The sequence below is a fragment of the Asterias amurensis genome, chromosome 16 (genome assembly GCF_032118995.1).
Source record: "Asterias amurensis chromosome 16, ASM3211899v1".
In the NCBI taxonomy this organism is placed as follows: Eukaryota; Metazoa; Echinodermata; class Asteroidea; order Forcipulatida; family Asteriidae; genus Asterias; species Asterias amurensis.
This window is the reverse complement of record NC_092663.1, coordinates 13,729,128-13,754,634: the sequence shown is the minus strand read 5'-3', so window position 1 is coordinate 13,754,634 and position 25,507 is coordinate 13,729,128. Positions and strand designations below refer to the sequence as shown.

The following is a 25,507-nucleotide window of genomic DNA, read 5'->3' as shown; positions in this document are numbered from 1 at the left end:
TACTGCAACCTTGTAATGTCTGTATTCGTGTTGTCTTTTGTTGTTTTACTAGTGTATATTCTTCTTATAGACAGGAAAGAAGAAAAAAACATTTTTTTTTATCATGACAACACAATACTATTTTAAATCTTCGAATCTTCTTCCGACCTTTTATTTTTTTCTAGTTGCTAAATTGCAATACGTAAAAGTGTGATCGTGCACAAAATCAAACTATTATTCACTTTTGTTTCTCGCCGCTGGCCTACTTCAATCACTAAATGTGTACCATTTCCCACAAAGTGCTTGGAAGATTGTGTCCCCTGAAAACACAAAGCATAATTGCCCAAAACTTGATTTTTGTTTCACTCGCAAAATTTCGTCAGAGAGAAATGTAAATTTTAAATTCACCCCTAAGCACACGTGTAATGTGATTTGTTTATTTAATTTGTTCGCCATCTTTATACCGGATAAAAATATCAGCACATTGGATGTTTTACATTGACATTCAGATGTAACAGATTTAAAAGATAAGCAGCAAGAAGATTAACGAACAAGAAGTCTTTCACCCATCGAAGGTGTAGACTAGATACAGGTTTATCACCCTGACGTAAACTATGGATGCAATGACCTTATCCGTAGCGTTTGGTCTTCCCCTGGAAAAAAAGCAGGTGGCGTCTGTTAATCGAATTCATTATCACTCTGTGTATGTTAAACACCGCGCACAATAATGAAGCATGGTCCAAGGTTAAGAGGCGGGAAACACACCTGATGTTTTTTTTTTTTTTATTTTTTTTTTTTTGGGGGGGGGGGGGTTAAAATGAAACTGAGCATTGCGACTCATGTTTTATATAACCCACAGCATTCCCTGAACTTCTATGGAATATGCAGCACCCCTCCTAAAATGCATCTCTGTGGAAAAATCTTTTGTTCTTTCCATTGTCCCTGTACTCAAGATTTTTCCAATAAACTTTGTACACAAGTTTCCTCTGTGGGGCACCCAAGTCTTTAGAATTTCCTCATGGAGTCCTTTTATTTACCTTTTTTTTTTTTTTTTTCCTTTGTCTCCAGAAGGTACCAATAATGAGAGCACACGGGCGAATGGATCTTTCCACATTCACATAGCAATCATCTCCGTTTCCACTTCACTCCGGGTGACGAGTAGACTTGATTCAAGTCCCATTCTCGTGTGAGAGGTCCCTAAGCTATTACCTCAACTTACTATGAAACAACCCGTAGCATACAGTACAGTGCGCGCCCGCCGTAAAAATGTGGTCCCGAGAATGGGGAACAGGTTTTGGAATGCCGAGCATCACAAAACAGTAGTTTCCTGGGGATGGCACGGGATTGGGGCTTGAGTCAAGTCTAGGTGACGAGAAGCAATACGCCTCTCTAAATATTTATGCACGAGTTACCTCACAATGCTAATCCAAAGTGAGGCTCTTAGATGCGCAGTCACTGCAAGTGTTGGCGGACGTGCGCCTATAGCCTCATTTTGGGTAACAACTATGACGTCATGCATGAATATTAAGAGAGGCGTATTATGCTGAAATGTCATGCATAAAGACACAAATCTCTTATTTTGTTTTCTTATTGATCGGTAATTTAACTATTGTCCTATTTTAAGTTGTACTGTTTATACACATGGCCCTTTTTAGGGATAGCAGTTGTCAAACTGACAAGACTACCCTGTCTAATAAATAAATAATTAAATAAAACAAAATCAATAAAGAAAATAAATTTCCTGAGCGGAATTAGAACACTTTCAATAAATTTAACTATACCAAAACTGCAGTCGGATGCGTAATTTAAACAGCTACAACCCGAATGGCAGATTCAAAATGAATCCCTCTTCTAATCTTCAAATGAACTTGCAAAAGCGTTTTCACTCCTTCCATCATTTATGCCTGACTTGTCAATTCTTGATGACCTTTAGCGTGGAATTCGCAAGGGCAAGGGGAGGCTGAGCTTACCAAGGTATGATGTAATCTCGAAATCAAGAATCCTTCAAATCGCAATAGGCCTAAATAAAAACATGTTTTCTACCTTGGTTTTACCCTTACACCGATGTGTGTTACCATAGTATTCTCAGTACTTTCCCGAGCTCTGTTGAGAAAACAAATCACAGGCATATTACTCGGTTGGGATTCGAACCCATGACCTTCTTGGTGGTCTAGTTGGTAAGACACTGCTGTAGAACCGAATAAGGTCAAAACCGAAAACTGATATTCTTTATCCCCGATGCAAATTTAACATATGCCATATGTTTTCGACGGTTGATTTTGCATTTCTACTGTTGTCTCTGTATCTTTGTTCCATTCTAATAAGTGGTCAAGGATCCCCAATTATGGGCCCTGTATGTTAAAGCTACACTACAGAATTGGTTTTTGCTAACAAAACAGTTGCTGGCAGTACAAGCACTTTATGTAATCCACCATATACATAAACTGACAAACCTGTATAAGTTCGAGATCAATCGGACATCTGGGTCACGAGAGAATAGTGAAAACCCGATTACAAATTCTGCATTGCATCTATGCCAAAATAAACATGAATAAAACGCTCACTGAGCGGTAAACTCCAAACGCGAAGTTAGATTTTTTATTTCTCATCAAATATGACATTTCAGACAGACATATTTCAAGGGATGTTTTCAAGTATCGTCATCATTCGACCGTGTAAGTTTTATGTAAATCTGTGGTCTTCACGATTTTTGTTTCTTACCAATACTGTAACGTTCCTTTAAGTTCGAGGTTGAGCTTTTGCACAAAGTTGAATTTACCCGAAGAAGTTTCAGCTTCATCAGCCGTTAAGTTTTTGAGAATAACAAAGTGAAAAATCAAACATAATTTTTGTTCAGGAGAGTCGCGTAAACCCGTTCCGTGCTAAAATAATTCTCGCGAAATAGTTTTTTCTTAATTTTTTGAAAAAACTACGGCACCTCCACAAGTAATATTTTAGGGGAATTTTTTTACCATCATGATCTTTAAGTTTATAGAAAAGTCTGTGCCTTTTGTCGTGCCAACAAACCTTTAACATCCCGGTTTTTGCAGTGTCAATTTCACTACTATTGAGATGAAATTATGTATACCATAAATTTAAAATTTAAAATGGTTGACCTGTCCCTTGCTGTTGGCTTTTACGAATGAATGATGTTTTTGTGACCTACTGAATATGAATCTTATGGGTACAGTACCTTTGAAATTGAATTACTCCTTCTCGCTATTGAATGATGATGCGACCGAGCGATTCATTTTCCAAACGAAATTGAATGAGCCATAATGACTGTGAAATAAAACTACGTTTTAATTGCTTTTTGGCCGGGAGACCTTTGAACAGAATATTGATTTCAGAAAACATATCTAGTGTTCTGTGAACAACACTACGCATTATTTTTTGTAAGGACACGTTATTTATGTACAAAATCAAGTACATTTTGTAACTGTAAATTGTATCGATTTTGTATTGACACAGCAAGGCAAGTATCGATAACCTCCTTAGGAAAACCTCATTGCTCCTTCGGAAAGTCGGATCAGTGAAGTAATAACCAAATCGATGAAATCAAGTCTTTCGAAATCTAAAAGAAAAATCTAATATTAGGTTTTATTAAAGTCTTAGGCAATCGACTCTTTCGAAATCTAAAAGAAAAATCCTATATTAAGTATTATTAAAGTATCGGGCATTAGCATGCCCGCGCTTTGTTAATCAATAAAATCGTTTGCAAGGCTGAGCAGCCACAAGGCGTAGTAAGATACCAAAATGATTTAAGGGTAGATGGCCTTAGCTTTCGATTTAAACCGGACTTTCTTCATGACCATAAACAAGTACAAACAAATATATATAATGTATATATCTCAGGGACTTCACATGAGCGAGATGAACGACCAATCGTCAACCGGCAGGGTCGCCAAATCCCCTGGCGAGGCTGCTGATAACGTACACCAATAATCCCCCCGTATTCTATTTCTTGATTTGTGAAACAGAAAAACAGTGCAAAATGAACGAATCAAACCATCGCAATGCTCTAAAACAAATGGCGCTCTTTCGATGATGCCAAATTGTGATTACAGATTTAGTGCTTCAATCATTGCCTGTCTTTTATATTTACTTTGGGTGAAGTTGTGTCTGATTGCTCCGGAAACATGTTAAATACATAACTTGAAAGGAAAGTAATATGCCTGTGATTTTTTTTCCCACAGAACTTTGGAAAGTACTGAGTATACAGTGCTAACACACATCAGCGTATATGGATACAACCAAAATGAAAATTGAAAGGAGATAGTTGTCGTTGGTTCTCGGTTACAGTGCTGCGATGTAGAGGTGAACGCGATATCTACGCGATTTATTCGGATAACTACAATATTCCCGCGGTTTTGTTTTTACCCACTGCAGCTAAAGCCTTTGATCTTGGTCTCCGGTAAAGGCTATAGACGTACCTCTCGAATTAAATTTCCGTTTGTGATGGTCCATGCGTTTGTTTAATTGATCTTTGGATCTTACGTGGTGCGTTAACTTGACAGGACTGGCCGGTTTGGCGATATTGTGTTACACAAAAACCTTCAGAGAGAGACAAGTATTTGTACTGGTAGTGGTAGAGGTTAAGACTGATGACTATGCCACCGGCCGACAGTGAATGTAGAGGTACCCCAAGGGTCTATTTTGTGACCTCTCGAGCTCCAGTCTCGGCCAAAACGTTGGTTTAATTCATTCAGTAATCTTATAATACTGATTACAACGTCTGTCCAGAAACGTTTGGAAATGTGCCACAATGTTATGTTATGTGTCCTTATTCCCTCATAGTGAACCTTTTTATCTTATTATGTCTAGTTTTGGGAGGGATAGGCCGAATCCGAAGTTGAGGCTATGGCTACGGCTACGGCTGTTGCTAAAGGTGTTGCGAAGGACGTCCTATACCTCACCGCGTGGTGACGCGGAAATCTAGCCGTAGCCGTAGCTGTAGCCACTTATTCGGACACGGCCTTACATACACAAAGCAGCATTTTGTGCTCCCTTAATGACTTAAATCATTCCATAATCTGTGAGTTTTTTACAACGTGTGTCCTGAAACGCTTTGGATTGTACCACAAGGGTCTATTTTGTGTCCTCATTCCCATCGTTATCCTCTTTCTCTTACGATTTATCTAGTTTGGGTGGGATATTAACAAAGCATTGCGTGCTACTCATCATAGGCTGTGCCCTGAAGAGGTCCACGGGGTTATCACAGCACTCTCTCATAATGCATTTCAATTTTCTCCCCTTTCCCCCTGTCCAAATCGTTCAGCTAAAAATATAGACGACAGCTCCTAGCGGTAAACCCATTCTGCTGATTTCGCCATCTGTTTCTGTAGGTTGACGTATTATGTAGCACTTTGTCCGGGCAATCACCCGATGATCCACACCACTCATGGGCCGTGCTTCATCGCCAATCTGCCCTTGACGGATGGTCGTCTTCTCTCGGTCATACGAACCTTCAACAGTCGGATTAAGTGTTATCGATCTGACACAATTCAAAATGCATCTTCCACCAAGCAAGTCACTGTAAATGTGTCTTCTTTTTTTTCTTCTTCTTCTTCTTAAAGGTACTGCAGCCGGTTTAACGAAACGCTAGGGTTAATCCTATCTCGAGTTTAGGACGAGTAACTCGTCCTAACTTAGGATGGGTTCAATGCGTCATAAACGTCTATGGATACGGAGTTTAACCCGCTCTAAGTCCTAAGATTATCCCAAGTTAGGAAGAATGTGGCGGAATTGAAGGCTGTTCTCAATTGATGTATTCAAACATTATACAAACCTGTTAATATTGGGCTCAATTGGTCATCGAAGATGCAAGATAATCTAAAAGAAAAAGAAATAACACCCTTGTTTTGTTACTTTGTGTGCTGTCAGATGCATATTAAAAGGCTTTTAACAAGCCGAAGTATTTTAGTACCGAGTGAGAAATTAGCTATCTTTCAGTAACTACGTTACTTAAGGGGGAGCCGTTTCTCACAATGATTTATATTATCAACAGCTCCCCATTGCTCGTTACCAAGTAAGTTTCTATGCTAACAATCGTTTTGAGTAATAATAACCACTAGTGTTCAGTGCCTTTAAGAAATAAAACGCAGTGCAGTGCAGTAATGGTTTGTTTAGCCGCGTATGATTGATTAGTTACAGCTGTTGTCACGGCCATTATCATTTGATAATATCAGTAGCCATAGTTAGCCGTAGCCGTCATGTAGAGCCATATCCGCAGCCGGTGTCAAAGCTAAAATACGTTCATTACGGACACAGTATTCGCGATTTCCACCTTATGTTACATTGTTGCCCTTTATCACGTCATTTTGCCATTGGAACGAAATCAAGGATAGGATTGGAGATGGGCCGGCCCAATTTTGACAAAGGTATAGTTACTGCATAATTGAATTGAATTGGATTGAATTGAATTGAATTGAATTGAATTGAATTGAATTGAATTAAATTTATAAAATATTAAAATGGAAGGCATTTATAAACATAAATTATGAATCATACTATACAAATGGAACGCAACTGTTGTTAGAAACGACACCTTACTACCTCATTCAAGACACCCCTAAAAGCATTAATGTTACAAGCTGATCAATCATGCAACACCTGTGCCTCAGCGCCTTACAGAACATGTTTGATTCTGGCACTCTGTGCACCACTTTTGATTGATTGATTGATTTAATTAAGTGATTGATTAATTGAACGGATATGTTTGCAAAACGCGTAGGGAGGACAACATGAAAAATTTGCATTTTAAATTGACTTTGCCCCGATAGTTTCCAAACGTTCAGCTGTATTTGATTTAAACAAAAAGTGAACTGATTAAATAAATTAGTGCTCATTAACTATTTAAATATAGCACTTTCAGATCTAGATCCACGGTGTATTTGTAAATTTAAAAAGCATGACAGCCCGACAATGTGTAAATTTACCAAACAGTCAAAAATTGAGTTAATTTGTGTCAATAGCAAACTTAGACATGTTTTTCTTTGGCTCTCCACACCCAAGACAGGTTTAGATTGCCAAGCGTACATCAATTCATTGAACTTATAATACGTTCACAGTTTGCTTGATAATTAACACTACTGTATGTCGGTGCAGTGTCGCAAATAGAAGCCAAAACGAATCAGTTTAACGTAGTTGCAGTGTATGCTCTTTCACTATACGACAGACTACGTTGGTCAGAATTCATTACTTGCACTAAATTCAGCCTAGTTTAGTATCAAGCCAAAGGCAAGTCCAAGAGAATATAGAAATACAGTTGGAGTTCTGTGAAACAGTACCCTCGAAAAGAACATTGTACACATATGGTGAATGGTGATTCACAGTGATCAAGTAGTACTATGAACCCCTGAGCGTGTTTCAGGGCGACACTTCCCCCGTGTTTCAGCTCATTCTTTCCCGGGGTGTTGTTCCAACAGGCCCGCTGGATAATCAACTGCTTGTACAAACAACTCCAAGAGAAAAAAAAGGCGGTGCGTATTATAGCAAAAGAACTAGGATACATGGCTCAAGCCCCATCACTATGTGAGAGAAAAACACACACATGGAAAACGATGACGCGAGATGTGATGGGTGGAAGCTGGAAGGATAGGGCGAGCTTCAGGTGATGGTGATTGATAGATCCAAGCATCACTGCAGACGATATGACGGCTGCCTGGTGCTGCGCGCGCAAATTCCACAATGCTCAGCGAAACTTAGTGCAAGTAAAAACCGCGACGTGTGGTTGCCATATTAACTCTTGTGTGATAGGCATCGAAGTACACAGCACACAGATGACGCTGGCTGATGTGGCCAGAAGCTAGCGCCACGTATCAGAGACTATATCTAGAGGAAACCGTTCAACGGCAGCCATCTCAAGTTTCCTCGTTAAACCCGCGACTTACTGACAGTCAATCTCAGAATCGTATTTTTTTTTCAACTCCGTCTTTCTCTCTCCTAGATAGTGGATTGGATTATTGAGGAGGGGTAAGAGCGTGAGCCGATCATCTTCTTTAAGTGGCTTGATGCTGAAGGAATAGACCAGTGATTAAGACAACCCTCTCTTCCAAGATGGTCCGGAGTGAGGATGAATGTGACGGGATCTACCAACAATTCTATGCCGAGGAAAGAGGTGAGTCTACCCCGATAGCACCGCCCGAGCGACCCGATCGTGGTCGTAAAAATCAAAACGCCTCTTACTGTTGAAAAAAAAGGATGTACGGAACATGTGTCTCAGTTACCCGTTCGAAATTTCTCTAAAAAGGCACTGTGCACTAATTGAGTCAAATTGTTCACATAATTGTTATGTTATGCATATGTTGGGATACACCAAGTGAGAGTACTGGGCTTTGACAATAAAGGTGTCCAGAGTCTTTAACCCCATAGTTTTTGAAGTGTATATCCATACATCAAAGGAGAATATATTTATAACAAAAGTCTTTATGATTGAAAAAAAAAAAAATGTTTGTGCCTTTGTTTCTGTGACAAAGAAATTTAGGTATAGGATAATGCCCGAGGTGCGCGTCATTCGTGGGTAAGAATGGCCCGAGGGCGAAGCCCGAGGGCCATTCGTACCCACGAATGGCGCGTTCACCGAGGGCATTATGCGACTTAACCCACACCTGTGACGTCATGCTATTGTTAAAATCGCTCCATTATTTCGCACGAATGGCGCGATATTGTTTAATTTTTAAGTCAATTGTTTGTATGTATTACGTAAGCTCGTTCACTCCAGTGAACACCACTGGTGGTGTGTGAACAATGGACGAAGACCAACATTTAGGAAATATGCTCGTTCCTTCGACAGTGGCATCGTAGATCGGGAGCGAAAGTGGCAGCAGATAAGTAATTTTGTTTCTTGACTTTAAGTAAATTTATACAAGTTAGTGATAGAAACAGATTATCAGATGATGTTGTAGCCAACTTTCTCGGTCTACTCACTTACCATGTTTGTGTATGGTAAATTAAGCATTTTGAATTAATAAAAACAAAAAACAAAAACACTGGTTAAAATGAAATTGATTTATCTGACTTTAAGACCTGCTTAAATTACTGTTGTAGTTCTATAATTATTTTTTAACATCTCAGCTAAATAATAATTTAATAATGTAGCTGTGGAAAGTGTTAACGATTATTTTGCAATACATGTGTAGCTCTATTAACCTGTGTTAAAAACCATTAAAAACAAAATAATATATGGTCCATGGCGTCATTGACTTCAACCCTAACTCTTTTATGCACAATGGGTGAATAGATGTAACCATCGCGCCATTCGTGCAAAATAATGGAGCGATTTAACAATACCATGACGTCACAGGTGTGGGTTAATGCCATTTAACGATATTGGATAGTAGTGTCGAAGTGTCAGTTCTACGTAAAAGAAAGTTTCTTTAAGGTTGTAGGACTACTCGTATTAGCTAAAAGCTCAATATAACCGAAACCCGAGTAATATGCCTGTGATTTTTTTCTCCATAGTTCTCGAAACGATTGAGTACACAGTGCTAACACAAATCGGCATATATGTGTAAAACCAATATTAATATTTTTAATCCCTGATGCAAATATCCATTTATTAAGTTACCAAACATGTAGAGGCATTTTAGGACAAATTTACTAAGGAGAGCAAAATGAAAAAAAAACAATATGCAAACCGCGTCAGTGAACTTCGAATTGTGATAATTATTTGGTGGTTAGTTTTCCTTCCAAACACGTAACTATTTTAAGTGGGCATTTTAGAAATAACCCTTGCGCAACAACACACCTGTAACCGTTGTATATGGCTCCCCTGCCCTCATCGATAATCAAGAGATATGGGCACGAACTGCATGAACGTCAAAACATGTTCGAAGCGGGTGGCATTTCCACATGGTTAATTTTGAATAAATTTGATTTTCACCAAGTTTAGAAAAAAAACATGTTCCTTCGTTAGACTTTTTAAAAAGACTGTTTTTGTAAAAAAAAAAGTGAACTCAAAAGTTCATTTTGGGAATATTTGGAGGAAAATCTAACAAAACCAAGGAACAAACGGAAAGTAGACACAATTTGAGCTCTTTTTTTTCTTTTCCCGGATCATGTCCTTCTGTTGGTATAACGATATTATGATTGTTTTAAAGTCAGATCGTTCGGACTTGTTATTGTTTCCATGAAACAAGCGCTAAACGAGGGTGAATTAAAGTCCGTAAATTCCAATATAAACACCGGGATCTAATGGGGCTCGTATTCAATCCGCAACAAGGATTCTATTTGCACGACCCGTATTCGCTCCAGTCTTTACCCTGGATTCTGTTAAGGCACCAGACGAAATTGTGTCGAAAGCCCACAAAGTAATGCAACAAGGTTTTGTTTTCACTATTCTCTTGCAAATTCTGTGACTAATTGGATCAAAACGGATTTTTTTTTTTGCCTCAGTGAGACGAATTTCTTTTTAGCATGCAACGGATTTACGCGACTCTCCAGAAAACTTTGCTCTGTGATTTTCACTTTTTTTTCTTTCTCAAAAGCCTGCGAACTAATGAAGCTGAAACTTCTACAGGTAAATTATATTACATACATTTTCATTCACAGTGGGAGGAATTCATGCCATGGCCAAAACCTTTATCTACAAAAAGGTATATAACCCTTTAAAGGTACACTATCATCATCTTCTTTGCAATGTCATTTCTGAAACAATTTTGCAATATGTCAAATTGTGCGCATTTTAAAGGGCCTCCTGTGGTCGAAATCACGCTAGCTAGTCTTCTTTCATACCTTCACGTTTAAAGCGCGCGGGATCATCAAATAAAAAACTGTCATTGTTTATTACCGGTAGCTCGTTAACAGTTAATTGAACGCAAATTGTTTCATGGCAACATACCGGGATATATAAGAACCCTGGTAGAATCAAGGTAAGATATTTTATGATAATTTTTCCTTTTGCCGCCACAATTCACTCTTGCTAATAACCATTCTTCATATACCTCGATGACAGGCCAGTGTATAATGTTGTTCGTTTATCGGAATGTCGAAATGATCGTAGCCCCCACCTTTTTAGGAAAGGTGGGTGAGTGCGTGGGGGAGGGGGGGGTTGAGTCTAAACAATTATGGTCTTAACTTTCATTCGATACAAACATATCCCTCCTCCCTTCAATATATTTATTGGTTTGATTTGATGATTTGATTTGAAATAGTTTATTAAAAAAAGACTGTATCAGCCGAAGTCAAGATTACAAAGAGATAACAATTTACTTAAACTTCGAAGATTTAAAAATACAAGAAATAAATAAAGTATAAAACACCAATGCATGGCTAAAGGCACTGGACACTATTGGTAATTGTTCAAAATAATTATTAGCATAAAACCTTACTTGGTAATGATTAATGGGGAGTAGTTGATAGAATAAAACATTGTGAGAAACGGCTCCCTCTGAAGGAACGTAGTTTTCAAAACATATTTAGTTGTCCACTAAAATATTTGAATTTGATTTCGAGACCTAAGAATTAGATTTTGAGGTCTTGAAATCAAGCATCTGAAAGCACACAACTTCGTGTAACAAGGATGTTTTTCTTCCATTATTATCTCGCAACTTCGACGACCAATTGCGTTAAAATATTCTGAAGTTTGTTATTTTGTGGATATGTTGAGATACCAAGTGAGAAGACTGGTCTTTGACAATTACCAATAGTGTCAAGTGTCTTTAAAGAAAGTAATTAAAGGCGGTGGACACTATTGGTTATTACTAAAAAATAAATTGTCAGTATAAAACCCAACTTGGTAACGAGCAATGGGGAGCTGTTGATAGTATAAAACATTGTGAGAAACGGCTCCCTCTGAAGAACGTAGTTTATAAAAACAGAATTAATTTTCCACTAAAATATTTGAATTTGATTTCGAGCCCAGAATTAGATTTTGAGATCCGAAATCAAGCAACTGAAAGCACACAACTTCGTGTGACACGGGTGTTTTTTCTTCCATTATTATCTCGCAAATTCGACGACTAATTGAGCTCAGACTTTCACAGGTTTGTTATTTTGTGCTTATGTTGAGATACGTTAAGTGAGAAGACTGGTCTTTGACAATTACCAAAGGTGTCCAAATTAAGTCAAACTCAAATTTGATGAGATAAAAATAATATGAGACAACAAATACAACATAACATCTTGACCTTTTCTGAACGTTCAACGTTCGTCAATCAAAATAAATGAGAGAAAGAAAAAAAAACTCTTCCAAACCAAATTACTTCACTTTGTCCAATTATGATGTACAGATGAAATGTCCAATAGTGCCCGAGGCCCTCTCAGTTTATTGTATGTCCATATCGGCAACGTAAAGTATGTCCCAGTGAACTTTATATTTGAGCTCCAGTCCGAACGACATCGATCTTGTTTTATAGATTTGATCCCCCTCTTCCACAAATCTTCAAGATAACTAAAAAAAATTAAAGTAGCCTTAATAATAAAAAAAAAAAAATACAAATCTGTCTGCCAGGTCTAAACAGGTCACGTGGAACATTGTATTAAAGAAGATTAAATGGCGACGTCAACTTTTTTTTCAAATGTCAGACACAAAAAAGTCTTAATTTAGGTTTAGCGGTATCACTGCGAACTAAGAGAGCGCGCTGATAACATCACTCGACTAATACCCGACAAACACTGTGGCAAACGTTAGCCTTAAGGCAGTTTTTCTTTTAAAGGGTTTTAAAACCTTTTGTAGATAATTTTTTTGGCCATGACATGAATCTCTACTCACTGTAAATAAAGATGTATGTCATATATGTGTTTACGTGCAGAGGTTTCAGCTTCTTTACTGTCAAAATATTTTGAGAAAAACAAAAGTGAAAATCAAAAAGCGATGTTTTCAGGAGAGTCACATGATAGTGATACCCTTAGTAGGCCCTAAATTAAACTGTAAATGCTAAAATAATGTTCGAGACACTGTTTAACAATTTCTAAAACAAAACTTCAGCACCTCAGCAAGTAATATTTAAATTGAAGCTTTCTGCCATCATTATCTATAAACCGTGTAAGTTAGTTTATTAATTTAAATATGTGGACATTGAGTTTGTGTTACCCAAAAAGTACCCGGACCCTTTAAAGACTCGATGTAGTCTCGAGCGATTACGCCAAAAACTAAATTAACGAATTCTTAATCTGAGTGCTTACTAGGTATTATGCTGTTGTATTGGAACCAATCGTTTTAAGTAATCGTCGAGAAAAATTGTGTAAGAATCCAATCATAATCCAGACGCACTTCTGTGTGTTTCTTGATAGAGCATGGTGTGAAGAGAAAAAAAGAACGGTAGACATAAAACTGCATTGGATGAAGAAAATAATAAGTTTGCGAAATGTTTACTTTTATTTACACATGCACGGCCATAGAGTATAACCCCGTCGCTTTACCTAAACTGTGGCCATTTTGGCATGTCTATACTAACGTACATCTTGTGGCCGTGTCTTCAGATGTTAAGACAGAACAACAACTCTGTTTATGGTTTGTTGCATGCAAGGTTGATGTTCCATTGGGGTTCGATCTTCATTTGGTTACAAGGTTGAGGCTCAACTAGATACTGGGTTGGGCTATACTTAGATACAATGTTGGGGCTAAAAATAGATACAAGGTTGGGGCTATAATTAGATATGAGATTGGGCTCAAATAAGATACAAGGTTGTGGTTACAAGGTTGGGGCTATGGGGCTACAGGGTTGGACTACATGGTCGGGCTACAGGGTTGGGCTAACTTTGGGGATCCATAGCTAGAAAGAAAAAAATAATCACAAGGGGAACCTGATGGAGTATAAATTTTAAATATTTTGAGTTACAAAGGGAAACTGACTGGTACTGTGTTTAAACATGCCGGCACTGTACCAACTGGCGCTATCTAGCCTTATATATTATTACTGCAATAACCTATCTTTCTGAAAGTTGGTATATCTCAGCGCCTTGAGTACCTTGTTTGGTAGATACGTGCGCTATATAAGACTTCGATATTATTATTATTATGTTGACCATCTCTTCTTTTTGTTGTCAATATCTTCAATATATTGGCAGTCAGGTTGGCCTAGTAGTTTCTGCCCTGCCTTTCACCCCAGTCTGTTTTATTATGTGGACCCTGGTTTGATACCCGGACCTTAGCTTTGCATGTTGATTGGGTAGTTCAGTCCCCTCCTGTCTGTATGAGTTTTTCTTGAAGGATTTTCCTCTGCCGTCTTAAACTTAATTCCTTTGTCTTTTAGACAACAAGTTGGTGTGCTATTTCCATTACAAAGCTTTTCCATCTCTTTAAATCAGATTCAGATTCACCATAACAGCCCTCCGGCCCCGAAGTTTTTTAACACTTGAGTGAGAAATTACCTCTTTCTCAAAAAACACGTTTCTTCAGAGGTGGCATTTTCTCATAGTTTTATACTGTACTTGCTCATTACCAAGTAAGTTTTTATGCTAGCAATTATTTTGGGTAAATTATTACCAAAAGTGCCTTTAAAGGCAGTGGACACTTTTGGTAATTACTCAAAATATTTATTAGCATAAAACCTTTCTTGGTGACGAGTAATTGGGAGAGGTTGATGGTAAAAAACATTGTGAGAAACGGCTCCCTCTGAAGTGCCACAGGTTTCGAGAAAGAAGTAATTTTCCACTAATTTGATTTCGAGACCTCAGATTTAGAACTTGAGGTCTCGAAAACGCACACAACTTCGTGTGACAAGGGTGTTTTTTCTTTCATTATTATCTCGCAATTTTGATGACCGATTGAGCTCAAATTTTCACATGGTTGTTATTTTATGCATATGTTGAGGTATGCCAACTGTGAAGGCTATAGTCTTTGACAATTACCAAGTGTCCATTGTCTTTAAAGACTTTTAAAGACTATACCGAACCGTCATCGCTTCGGACGTCGCACCAATTCTTGTTGTGCTGATAGAGAACAAACACGTATTGAAACTGTTATGTGGGTCATAACTTCTTCTAGAAAAAGAAGAGAGTTCTCTGGAGTTCACTTTCAATCCCCGAGCATTGGTGATTACGATTGCAGCTTTGTTCTAATGATGTGACAATTGAACCATTAGCGTACATTATTCCTCAACTTTTGTCCTGTCGCATCGCTAGGGACTGGTTTATCCCCCTGCTATGACCTGTTTTTGGGGCTGGGTTGCCATTTTATAAAGACGAGTCACACAAATTAATGTGTTCTTATGATCAATTTATCACTAAATTTAATGGTGCATGAGAGAGTCAACAGAACTGTCTAATCAAAGTGACAAGCACCGCTCCATGATGACACACCGAGCAACATGCTCTGATTAAGGGTTAAACAACCGGGACTCAGGGGCCGTGTTCGAGACGGCGGTTACGGCTACGGCTCTTGGCTATGGCTACTGGCTATGGCTATGACCATGGCTGGATCACCACGCCCTCATGCATTGATGTATATGATGTAATATAGCAATTCACTTAGCAACAGTCGTAGCCGTGTCTTAAGCCGGCAATTCGGACGGCCTTAAAAAAAATAATAATTGGTATCGGTTGGTAATCACTTAATGGTAATAACAACTTCTGGTTAGAAGTCTACAACATCTTGTGTTAGTTTTGGTCCGTTCATTTGAATCAGAGCAGCCTTATGTTTATATTAAACAAAATTCTTCCTGCGTGGATATAACTGATCCAGATTTTCGGCGATATCTGAACGAGAACACTTTTTAAAATAAAAATTTCAAATGTTAGTTTTATTGTGTACATTTACAGTTATAATGAAATTAAAACAATTGCACCACAATTAAAATTTGCCTATAATGACAAAGTCAAAATAGAGTTCCAGTTAAAAATATCACTTTGCACTGTGACATTTTTATAAGAACTGCATACTGTTATTTTCAGTGTCATACAGGCTGTTACAGATATAAAATTAACGACGGAAATTAATTTTTCCCTCGGAGAATAGTTAACTAAAATGAACAGTTTTATTCAATCACATACTTTAAATATAACTGGACTCTGGTCTAACTAAACACTGCATGCGAACTGGACGGAAACTAATTTAAAGTGCAGTTTGTCGTTTGCATTTTAAAGGTCTTGTCGCTACCCTATTTTAAATGTTCCTATAACTACAATATGTATTTATTATTTGGATTTCTAACTTTTGACCAGGGTTTATACTTTGAGAGATTATGTTGGTTGTGTTTAACCAATTATACTTGGGATCTCACCTAGTAATTAATAAATCAGTATGTTGTTGACATTCCAAGAATCCGCAAACTCAGAAATGTTACAGGCAGCAACGCTTCTCATATGAACAATTCGGGGTATTCATACTGATTTATTTGTTTGTTTCATAACCACATTACTTCGAAGTTAAACAGTTATTTAATCCCCAGCCGTGACACTTGTGTCCTTAAGCAAGACACTTAACCATTGATTCGTCCTTCGGATGGGACGTAAAGCCGTTGGTCCATTGTGTTGTGTAACGCATATAAAAGAACCCAGTGTAGTTACCGAAAAGAGAAGGGGTCTGCCCCGGTGTTCATGGCTGAGGCTCCTGTATGCGCCGTAGCACCTTGTAAACCATTATAAGGTGCTACATAATTGGGTATCAGAACTCATCAATTCGATAACCTATCTTTCTGAAAGTTTGTATATACTCAGCGCCTTGAGTACCTTGCGCTATAAAGACTTCGATATAATTTGTATAGTTACTGTGAAGACAACACCTTTAAGCAGAATTAATCATTCCAATCACTTGTCATTTTGCTTTAATGAATTTATCTTCCCACGCAATCTAAATAAAGACACATCCCAATCCATGAAAGGGGTGGGGGACTTGCATTTTAGATCACCCATTTGAGATACAAAACAAACACAAATTATTTGAGCACAGAAATCTTTCCGGTCGTTTATTTCTCCTGCTTTGCCTTTCTGTCGAATGGTTCGTGCAGTGAACTATAATAATTACATGCGAAACGTAGCAGATGTATTTGACATCGTATTGTTGCATGGTCATTAGTTTTTTGATTAATTTCAATGTCATCTTTTGTTTGAATTCACTCAAAAGTGGTTTGGAAACACAAGTCCAAAACATCAGGCCATACTAGCTTTTTAAACTCGTTATTTATTTTACTTTGTACACCCTGAAAAACAGTGTTTAGAATTTCAACACAATATTCTAGTCATACGTTTTGTTCCCACGTTGGTTACCTAACCTTAAACATGTTTAGATTATTGTGTGTGTTTGAATGCTACAAACCATTTGAGCAGGTGTCTAATTTAATGGTCATCATGTTTATCATTTAATAGTAATAATAACCGTATTTCTATAGCGCCTAACATCTCAAAAAGAAAGTCTCTAAGCGCTCAGAGGAAAACCAAAGAATAATTAAGTATATGAAGATTTAAATAGATGTGTTTTGAGAAGAGTCTTGAAACTTGAGATCGTGGTGGCTTGTTTGATGTGTAGAGGGAGATTGTTCCATAAGTGAGGAGCAGCAAACTGATAACTACGTTGACCATATGCTTTGGTGGTAACATGATGTTTTACAAGTGGGTACAAGCAGATTGTTTTACAGTGTAGAAAGTAACTACTGCCAAGATTTGTTCCGAGTAAAATCATTTATGAATCTCTTTTGGGAAGAGCGTTGGCTCTGAGAAGGGCCGGTGTGGTCTCGACGTTTCGAACAGTATACTCTACTTGTCTTCAGGAGAAGCTTCCAAGCTTGAACTTGTTTTTGATTTCCGTCTATTTTTTTTTTCGTACTTATTTCGCTTCTATTAATTAATAATATATGTGGACACTATTGGTTATTACTCAAAATAATTATTAGCATAAAACCTTACTCGGTAACGAGTAATGGGGAGGTTGATGGCATAAAACATTGTGAGAAACGGCACCCTCTAAAGTGACGTAGTTTTCGAGAAAGAAGTAATTTTCCACGAATTTTCGAGACCTGAAGTTTAGAATTTGAGGTTTCGAAATAAAGCATCTGACAGCACACAACTTCGTGTGACCAGGGTGTTTTGTCTTTCATTATTTTCTCGCAACTTCGATGACCAATTGAGCTCAAATTTTCGCAGGTTTGTTATTTTAATGCATCATGTTGAGATTCACAAAGTGAGAAGACTGGTCTTTGACAATTACCAATAGTGTCCAGAGTCTTTAATTGGACGAACCAAAGAAGTGGAAAAAGTAATCATGCACAACATAGCTTAAAACATAGTTAGAACATAAAAATCAAAGGTATTGTGTCATTTTCAAATCAGTAAAAATGGGTAGACCATACTGCGTATAGTTCACATACAATCAAGATAACTAAATAAAAACTGCTCCGGTAGCAGTGGTAACATAACCATTGCTGCATATTGACTCCCGTGAGGGGTAATGTGGGGCTTTTGTTCCTTAATAATGAAACAAGATATTGCATAATCAAATTACACAAAATGTCGATCTTAAACAAAGGAGACTAATTTGATATGGATAGTTGATCGAGCCTACCCTCAGGTTCACTTAGCACAGCTTGACATTTCGAAGTCCCTACAAATCTTAAAGGGAGTAATGGCAGTGATGAGTGTTGGGTTTAATTATTTTTCAGAAGTGCAGTTTTTTTTTTTCGTTTTTTTTTTTAACTACATCATACAATTACCTGAAGAAAAAAGTAATAATTATTAGGAATGGAATTAAGGTAACAATTATTTAGGCGTCATTCTTTACATTGTGACATTACGTTTCATTTAAAGGGAGTACTACTAATCTTCAATGTGGAGTTTTTACCTTTCAGGAGTAGTTATCTTGTTTTAATAACTGCAACATACAACCAATTTCTTGTAAAAATGCACTACACGATTAGGCATGGAATTTAGGTGAATATTTAGGCGTCAAACAGAAAGTCTTGACATTTTGAAGTGCCATAAATCTTTACATGTGTAACATTTAATTTAAAGGGAGTAACATCACTTGGTGTATAGTTTGCATGTTTTGCTTCTAGGGTACAGTCCTCTTTGTTTGTATACATGTTTCTAAACGATTTGCTGTAAAAATGATTTTAGGCGTCACTCGGAAAGTCTTTACATTTTGTAGTGCCATAAATCACTGCATGTGCAACGTTTCATTTAAAGGGTTATAGTCCTCCGGGTTGTTATAACTACACCTTTCAAACGGCTACCCGTTAAACTGCAAACAAATTAGATGTGGATTTAAGTATTTATGTGAAAGCCATAAGAAAACAATTAATTGGTTTGCCAAGGAATTTTTGTCGCTCACATCTGGCCTATTTATTGATCTTAAAGCTGACCTTCTCAGAGTGGACGCTATTTCAAAAAGAAATATTTATATGGAAGCTGTTCGTAATAATGGAATGACGTTTAATCAATGAGCTTTATAATTGAAAGCAATGAACCTTTTTTGAAATTGACGATCTGGGGTGGATTTCACAAAGAATTAGGACTAGGCTTATCTCGACTTAGGACGAGTTACTCATCCCAACTTAAGACTAGCAATGCGTTTTTGATATCTCTTATGACTAGTCCTAAGTTAGGACTAGTCCTAACTCTTTGTGAAATTGACCCCTGGTGACCTGTCTTCTAAAGCAAAGTATACATTGGGGTTTCGGAACCGTTCGTTTGTTCTAATCAAATTTAAAAACAGATCGTTGCAATAAATCTTATTTAGAATCCGGGAAAACGCAATGGGAGGCTTTGGAACACCAGGTGGCAGCAGACTTACCAGGTAAACTTCCGCGTCCCAAAGGTCTCCCATTCTTGATTTGAATACACAATCTGAGAAACGTTAAGACAGTAACATTTCTAAGATCAAAATTTCAGGGCATACACATGGATATATTTAATTAATAACTACATTTCTTCAAAGTTAAATGTTTCCCAAAATGCTCTGTACTATCGAAAGCTGCTGTATGCTTCAACACCGAACTTTGTATTGCCATGTATTTTAGGAGGGATCACCAAACGTAACTTCCCTTTAATGTTTTAGATCTTTCTAAAACACTGCTAGCAGATCAATGCTCATGTATGTTAGCTACCTGGAAACTAAAGAAATGGGACTGTTGAATACGTTCAAGTTTTAAAGACAGTAGACATTATTGGTAATTGTCAAAGACTAGTCTTCACAGTTGGTGTATCTTAACATATGCATAAAATAACAAACCTGTGAAAATTTGAGCTCAATCGGTCGTCGAAGTTGCGAGATAATAATGAAAGAAACAACACCCTTGTCACACGAAGTTGTGTGCGTTTAGAAGGTTGATTTCGAGACCTCCAGTTCTAAACTTGAGGTCTCGAAATCAAATTCGTGGAAAATTACTTCTTTCTCGAAAACTACGTTACTTCAGGGGGAGCCGTTTCTCACAATGTTTTATACCATCAACCTCTCCCCATTTCTCGTCACCAAGAAAGGTTTTATGCTGATAATTATTTTGAGTAATTACCAATAGTGTCCACTGCCTTTAAGAGGTACAAGAGGTAGCAAATGCAGACAGAGTTAATTCGGTATCTAATATCAAAGTCTCTTTATACGACGTTGACTGATCGAATAATGGCAGTATGTCACTATTTAAAGTATAAGAGTGTTGGCGCAACGAGATAATACCAGTGAAGTGTCCGGTTAAACCAATCCTCGTCTCTTTAAAGGCACTTAAACTCGCTACGAAGACGTTAGACGCAAACAATCTGGCATCCACTGAGTGATAAAGTGAGGAAGTTCGGAGGTTCGTACCCCACACAAGTATCATTTAGATGTCTTTCCCAATCACATGGATACTAGACTTGACTCAAGTCCCAATCCCGTGCCATCCCCGGAAAAAAAATGTACCCAGAAAACAACTGTTTCGGTGTGATGCTCTGCATTTCTGCTCCCCATTCTCAGGACCACTTTGACGGCGACCACGCGCTGTACTGTATGCTACAGGTTGTTTGACAGTAAGTTGGCGTGATGTGCTGTAGGGACCTTTCACACGAGAATGGGACTTGAATCAAGTATATATGGATACAAGTGACAACCTTAAAGTCACCTGGAAATAGAATTGTTTTTCTTTCAAACATAAGAGTATATGCTTACGAACAATAAAACAATTTTTTTAGTAATTGTTTGTCACGATTTATATGTTTTAAAAATATATAAAGTTGTTTGGGGGCTGACTCCGCCTACCCCTTTTGTGACGTCAATCGAGGCAGACTTTGCCTGCAATGCGTATAGTAAACACACGTGCAAAGTACATGTACGTCCAAGTCGTGAGTTGGTACATTTCAAAAAGTGTTTTTCTGCATTCAGCAGCAATACACCTGGTCGGCATTGCCGGAAAAAAAAAAAAAAAAATTGGTAACGTTCAAACTCACGACTTGGTCGGCACATGTACTTTGCAATTGTGTTTACTCTACGCTGTACAGGCAAAGTCTGCCTCGATTGACGTCACGAACAGCGCCCTCTCGGGTCGGGGTCTACTCTTAAATTTGTAAATAACATAAGAACTGATTTTTTAAAACCTTAGTTAACTGTTTATTCACATTCCACTCATCAAGAGACATATATTAGTGACAAAAGCTTTATTTTGAAAAAATACCACTTCCAGGTGACTTTAATGTTTTGTCTGACTGAATCCACGAACGGACAACTAAATTACTTATAGCACAAATGAAATTGAGACAAATAGCAATAGCACGTGCAACGCCAATGTATCCAACAGTCATAATGCAATAACTTTGTATTCGTAATGACCAGAACTCACCCCAACTCACATCCATGCACCCCCGATCGTAACCTCCCAGACTTGCTGCCAATTTCCCTCCTTTTTACTGTCTGAAATAATATCCCCCTTACACAAAGCCACATGGCAATCTAGCCCCCTGTAAAGGAAATGAATTCAGTTTCAAAGAGTATAAAGAATTCCAACAGTGCTCTGAGTATAGAGGATATTTATGTTGCTTGTTAATTTGTATGCCATGTGATGGTAATGTACATTCAGTGCGTGTCTGGGCCATAGACGGACCATCAATCATGTTTTGATTTTGAATTATTTATTGGACGTGCTTGTTGACTGACTGTCTTCATACCCTAACATGTACGCCGTTCAGGATGGCTGCTGTGATGGGCCCTCGGGATCTATTATATCGATCGATGAGATAAATGTTTTGTGGAGCAAATTGGCAGGTCTTTTAAAACAAAATGTATGTGATTTACAATTATCATAAATAATTAATTGATTTCGGTCTTTTGAGTTTATTTTGTGTAGCGATACTGACACCATTCTCAGAGTTGTTAATTGTTGATGTCGTTGCCGTTGTTGTTGATGTTGTTGTTGATGTTGTTGTTGTTGATGTTGTTGTTGTCGTTTTCGCTGTCATTGATGTTGATGTTGTTGTTGTCAATGTCGTCGTCGTCGTCGTCGTCGTCGTCGCGGTCGTCGTCGTCGCGGTCATTTTCGTTGTTGTTGTCGTCGTCGTCGCTGTCGTCGTCGTCGTCGTCGTCGTCGCTGTCGTCGTTGTCGTCGTTGTCGTCGTCGTCGTCGTTGTCGTCTTCTTCTTGCTGTTGTTCTTATTCTTGTCGCCAGGGAGGGTTGGCTTGAGCCCCTCATCATCTACCTCTGGGTGCTCTAGCTCTTTCTGACCCAGTTGAACTAAAGTAAAAACCGTTTCCATGGCGAGAACATTGACGGCCTACCTACTCAAACTAATCAACGTAACCAAACTTCTGAAGGACAAAATTTATCTCTGAAAAAAAAAATGAGTGCTTTGACGTGGGGGCAACATGATTTGTTTATGAAATACTGCATGCTGTTTATTTTTATCCTCAGTACATCAATTGCATTCTTCTAAAGATACATTCTTGATTTAAAAGAAATACCCGACAGAGCCGATCACCATTATTCCGTCTGAGATATTTACGCAGTCAATCCAAACATCAATTTGGAATGTTGTTTCCGATGTGGCATACCGTCATCCATCTACGACGTGAACATCCTCTCACGCCGCCACAAAATACTTAACTCTTAAATCGTTCTTGAAATGTTAAATTCGACGATGTCTGCCCTCGTTAAGGTACCGTTAATCGCAATTCCAAACGGCAGCGAGCAGAGGGACTTGCAGGTCGCAAATACTTTATTCGTCCGACAGCTGACGTTCTACATTCTTGAGTCGGTTAAACGAAAAAGAAAACCATGAAACTCACATAGTAAAGTACGATATAGCAATCACTTCGTATTTAAAGTGTTGATTAGAAGTCAATTTTATATGATTTAAGATAACAAACAATATTGCCGTGGGTGGGGAATCATAACCCAGAAGATTTTGTGGGGCAGAAAATAAAATTTGGTAAAATCTCTGAACTAGAAATTGTAACTCCACAAAAAGGTTTTTTTGGGTCACATAATTTACCACCGTGCATTTAATTCCCCTCCTACACACACACGCGCACTAAGAATTTGTAGTGATTTTTTGAAATCCTGAGTGAATTATACAGATACCGTGTGGGTGCGCCATTTTGAACGGTGAAAATTGCAAGCATCTTTTGTGTAGTGCCCTGTATCATTTGCCTCCATAGACATATTGCATTTTTTAGGGACCATACTTTCTCCTCTTTCTGTTAACGTTTTGGGCGTTTCCTAAACATCGGCTTGTGCTCCGGTACCCGCTCCGATACCCGCTCCGGGTTCGGATTGAGTTGAAACACCTTGCGTTTGGTGGGGGCACCGAAGCTGAAGCTGTAACCGGAACCAAGTCAATGTTTGAAAAAGACATCGATAGTTCCTTCAAATGTCGCCCGTGTGTTTTAACGCTTCACGAAGTGTGGACCTGAACAAAAGGAGGTCACGATAATTTAGGATCTTGTTTTCTTTGTTCCACTGGAACCCCACAGGGAATTTCTTCAGAAAGGGGAATAATAGAACACAAAAGGAAGTACACCATACACCGGATCTGCACAGTCAGGTGGGTGTTTGGGAGGGTGTATGCAGCGACTTGTCAGCATAAATACATACATTTAACCGATGAAGATATTTGTGTATGACCGTTGAGTTGTAAAAACAAAAACAATTGTCTTTTTTTTTTCTCTAAAAATAATGTAACTTCATCCCAAATAAAATGTCAACTATCCTTTTTAAAAAACAAAATAAATAAGAAAAGTAGTATTTGATACCACAGCCCGATCGAATTCCATGTGGAGTATTATTTTTGTCGCAATCCGCAAAATGTCATACTGTTGTCAATTAGAACTCAACTTCCGTCCGCAAGGGAACGTGAAGAGCCGGTTAAAACTGTAAAGTCTGATCCCCGTTTTTGTTTTGATTACGAAATATTTGGTTGGAAGAGTTCGCATGGGAAATCTTGAGTCGGTTCAGTCTTTTCTCTTTTATGAATCAGAATGCTTCATCACGTTTTAAACCAATTCATTCCCCAAAGTGTTATGTGTTTTTAGTAAATTTATTGGAGTTAAAAAACACCTGACATTTGTATCGGCACATGGGCGAGTTCTTATTAAACGGTGATTTAATTCCTGAATTGGATTTTTAGACTGTATTTTGTTATCACGATATTCAGGCTAGAGGTGGCAGAAATGCATTCTTTATCTGCTAGAAAAACAAATAGGCGATAATATACCGAATATTGAGTGCACTTAATTTGGCAGTTTTTAATATTTGAAATATATTGCGCTATTTGGTGTAGAGCAATATTTGTTGTGTCATCCAGTGTGTACCACTTATTCGGTATAGTAGCTTTATCCACAACAAAACAACAACTACAAAAACAAACAAACAAACACCCCAACAAACAAACAAACAATCAAACAAACAAACAAACAACAAGAATACAATGATACTACTTATTTACCTTAATGTCTTTGACTCCAATGTGAGTTTGAGTAATATCCGTTCGTAGAAAAATTCAAAATCTTACGATCCAATCTGAAATGTTGTATACTATAATACGAACTTTGGTTATAGTAGGGACCATGTATAGGGGCCATGAAATAACAGTCGCTTTATAGTTTGTTGTTAAAAATTAAAAGTGAAGAAAGGCATCAGTTGATATTATTTTTTATGTTTTTATGTCTGAATGGAATTAAAACCTGCAACCCGTCGATCCCAGCTGTGAATTTATTTACAACAAGTACCCTGGTTCGTTCTCTACGTCTCTAAGTATCTCTGTCGCTATAAATAAATATATATTATATATTATGAACTAAAGTCCCTGACATAATTTATACAATTGTTCCAGCAGAACTAGAGTCAGACTCAATTAGAAATACACTACGCATGAAAGCCCTTAAAATCGCACTGTCACATCGACTAATTGGATAAGACGTATAGGGGCAGAATGCAAATCCAGCGCTAACCCAAATCCCAACAAATTGCCATTTTCTGCGACCGCATTATTTTTTTTCGTGCGACCTAGTTTTTTTTTTTTTTCCATTCCGAAGTAGATAATTCCACGGTGTGTGCTTGTTTTCATATAAACGGTCTCCAGAATGGATTTCTTGGTCGCTGTTTTGACGGTGAGTCCGGTGGGGGCTGATAACGTAGACTTCGTACCCGAGGTCCAAAGTGCGAACGGCCACCTTAAAGAGTTGCTCCACCCACCT

The 25,507-nt window shown here is 37.9% G+C and overlaps 1 protein-coding gene across 1 annotated transcript in view; it reads left to right on the top strand.

Annotated features, from left to right (window-relative positions):
• Nucleotides 1-25,507, top strand: part of LOC139948700 (PDF receptor-like) — a 126,859-nt gene that overhangs the window by 55,443 nt on the left and 45,909 nt on the right. The window contains exon 2 of the mRNA XM_071946960.1: nt 7,928-8,098. Within this exon, the coding sequence (XP_071803061.1) occupies nt 8,038-8,098 (61 nt within the window). The 5' untranslated portion in view covers nt 7,928-8,037. The remainder of the gene's footprint in view (nt 1-7,927; nt 8,099-25,507) is intronic.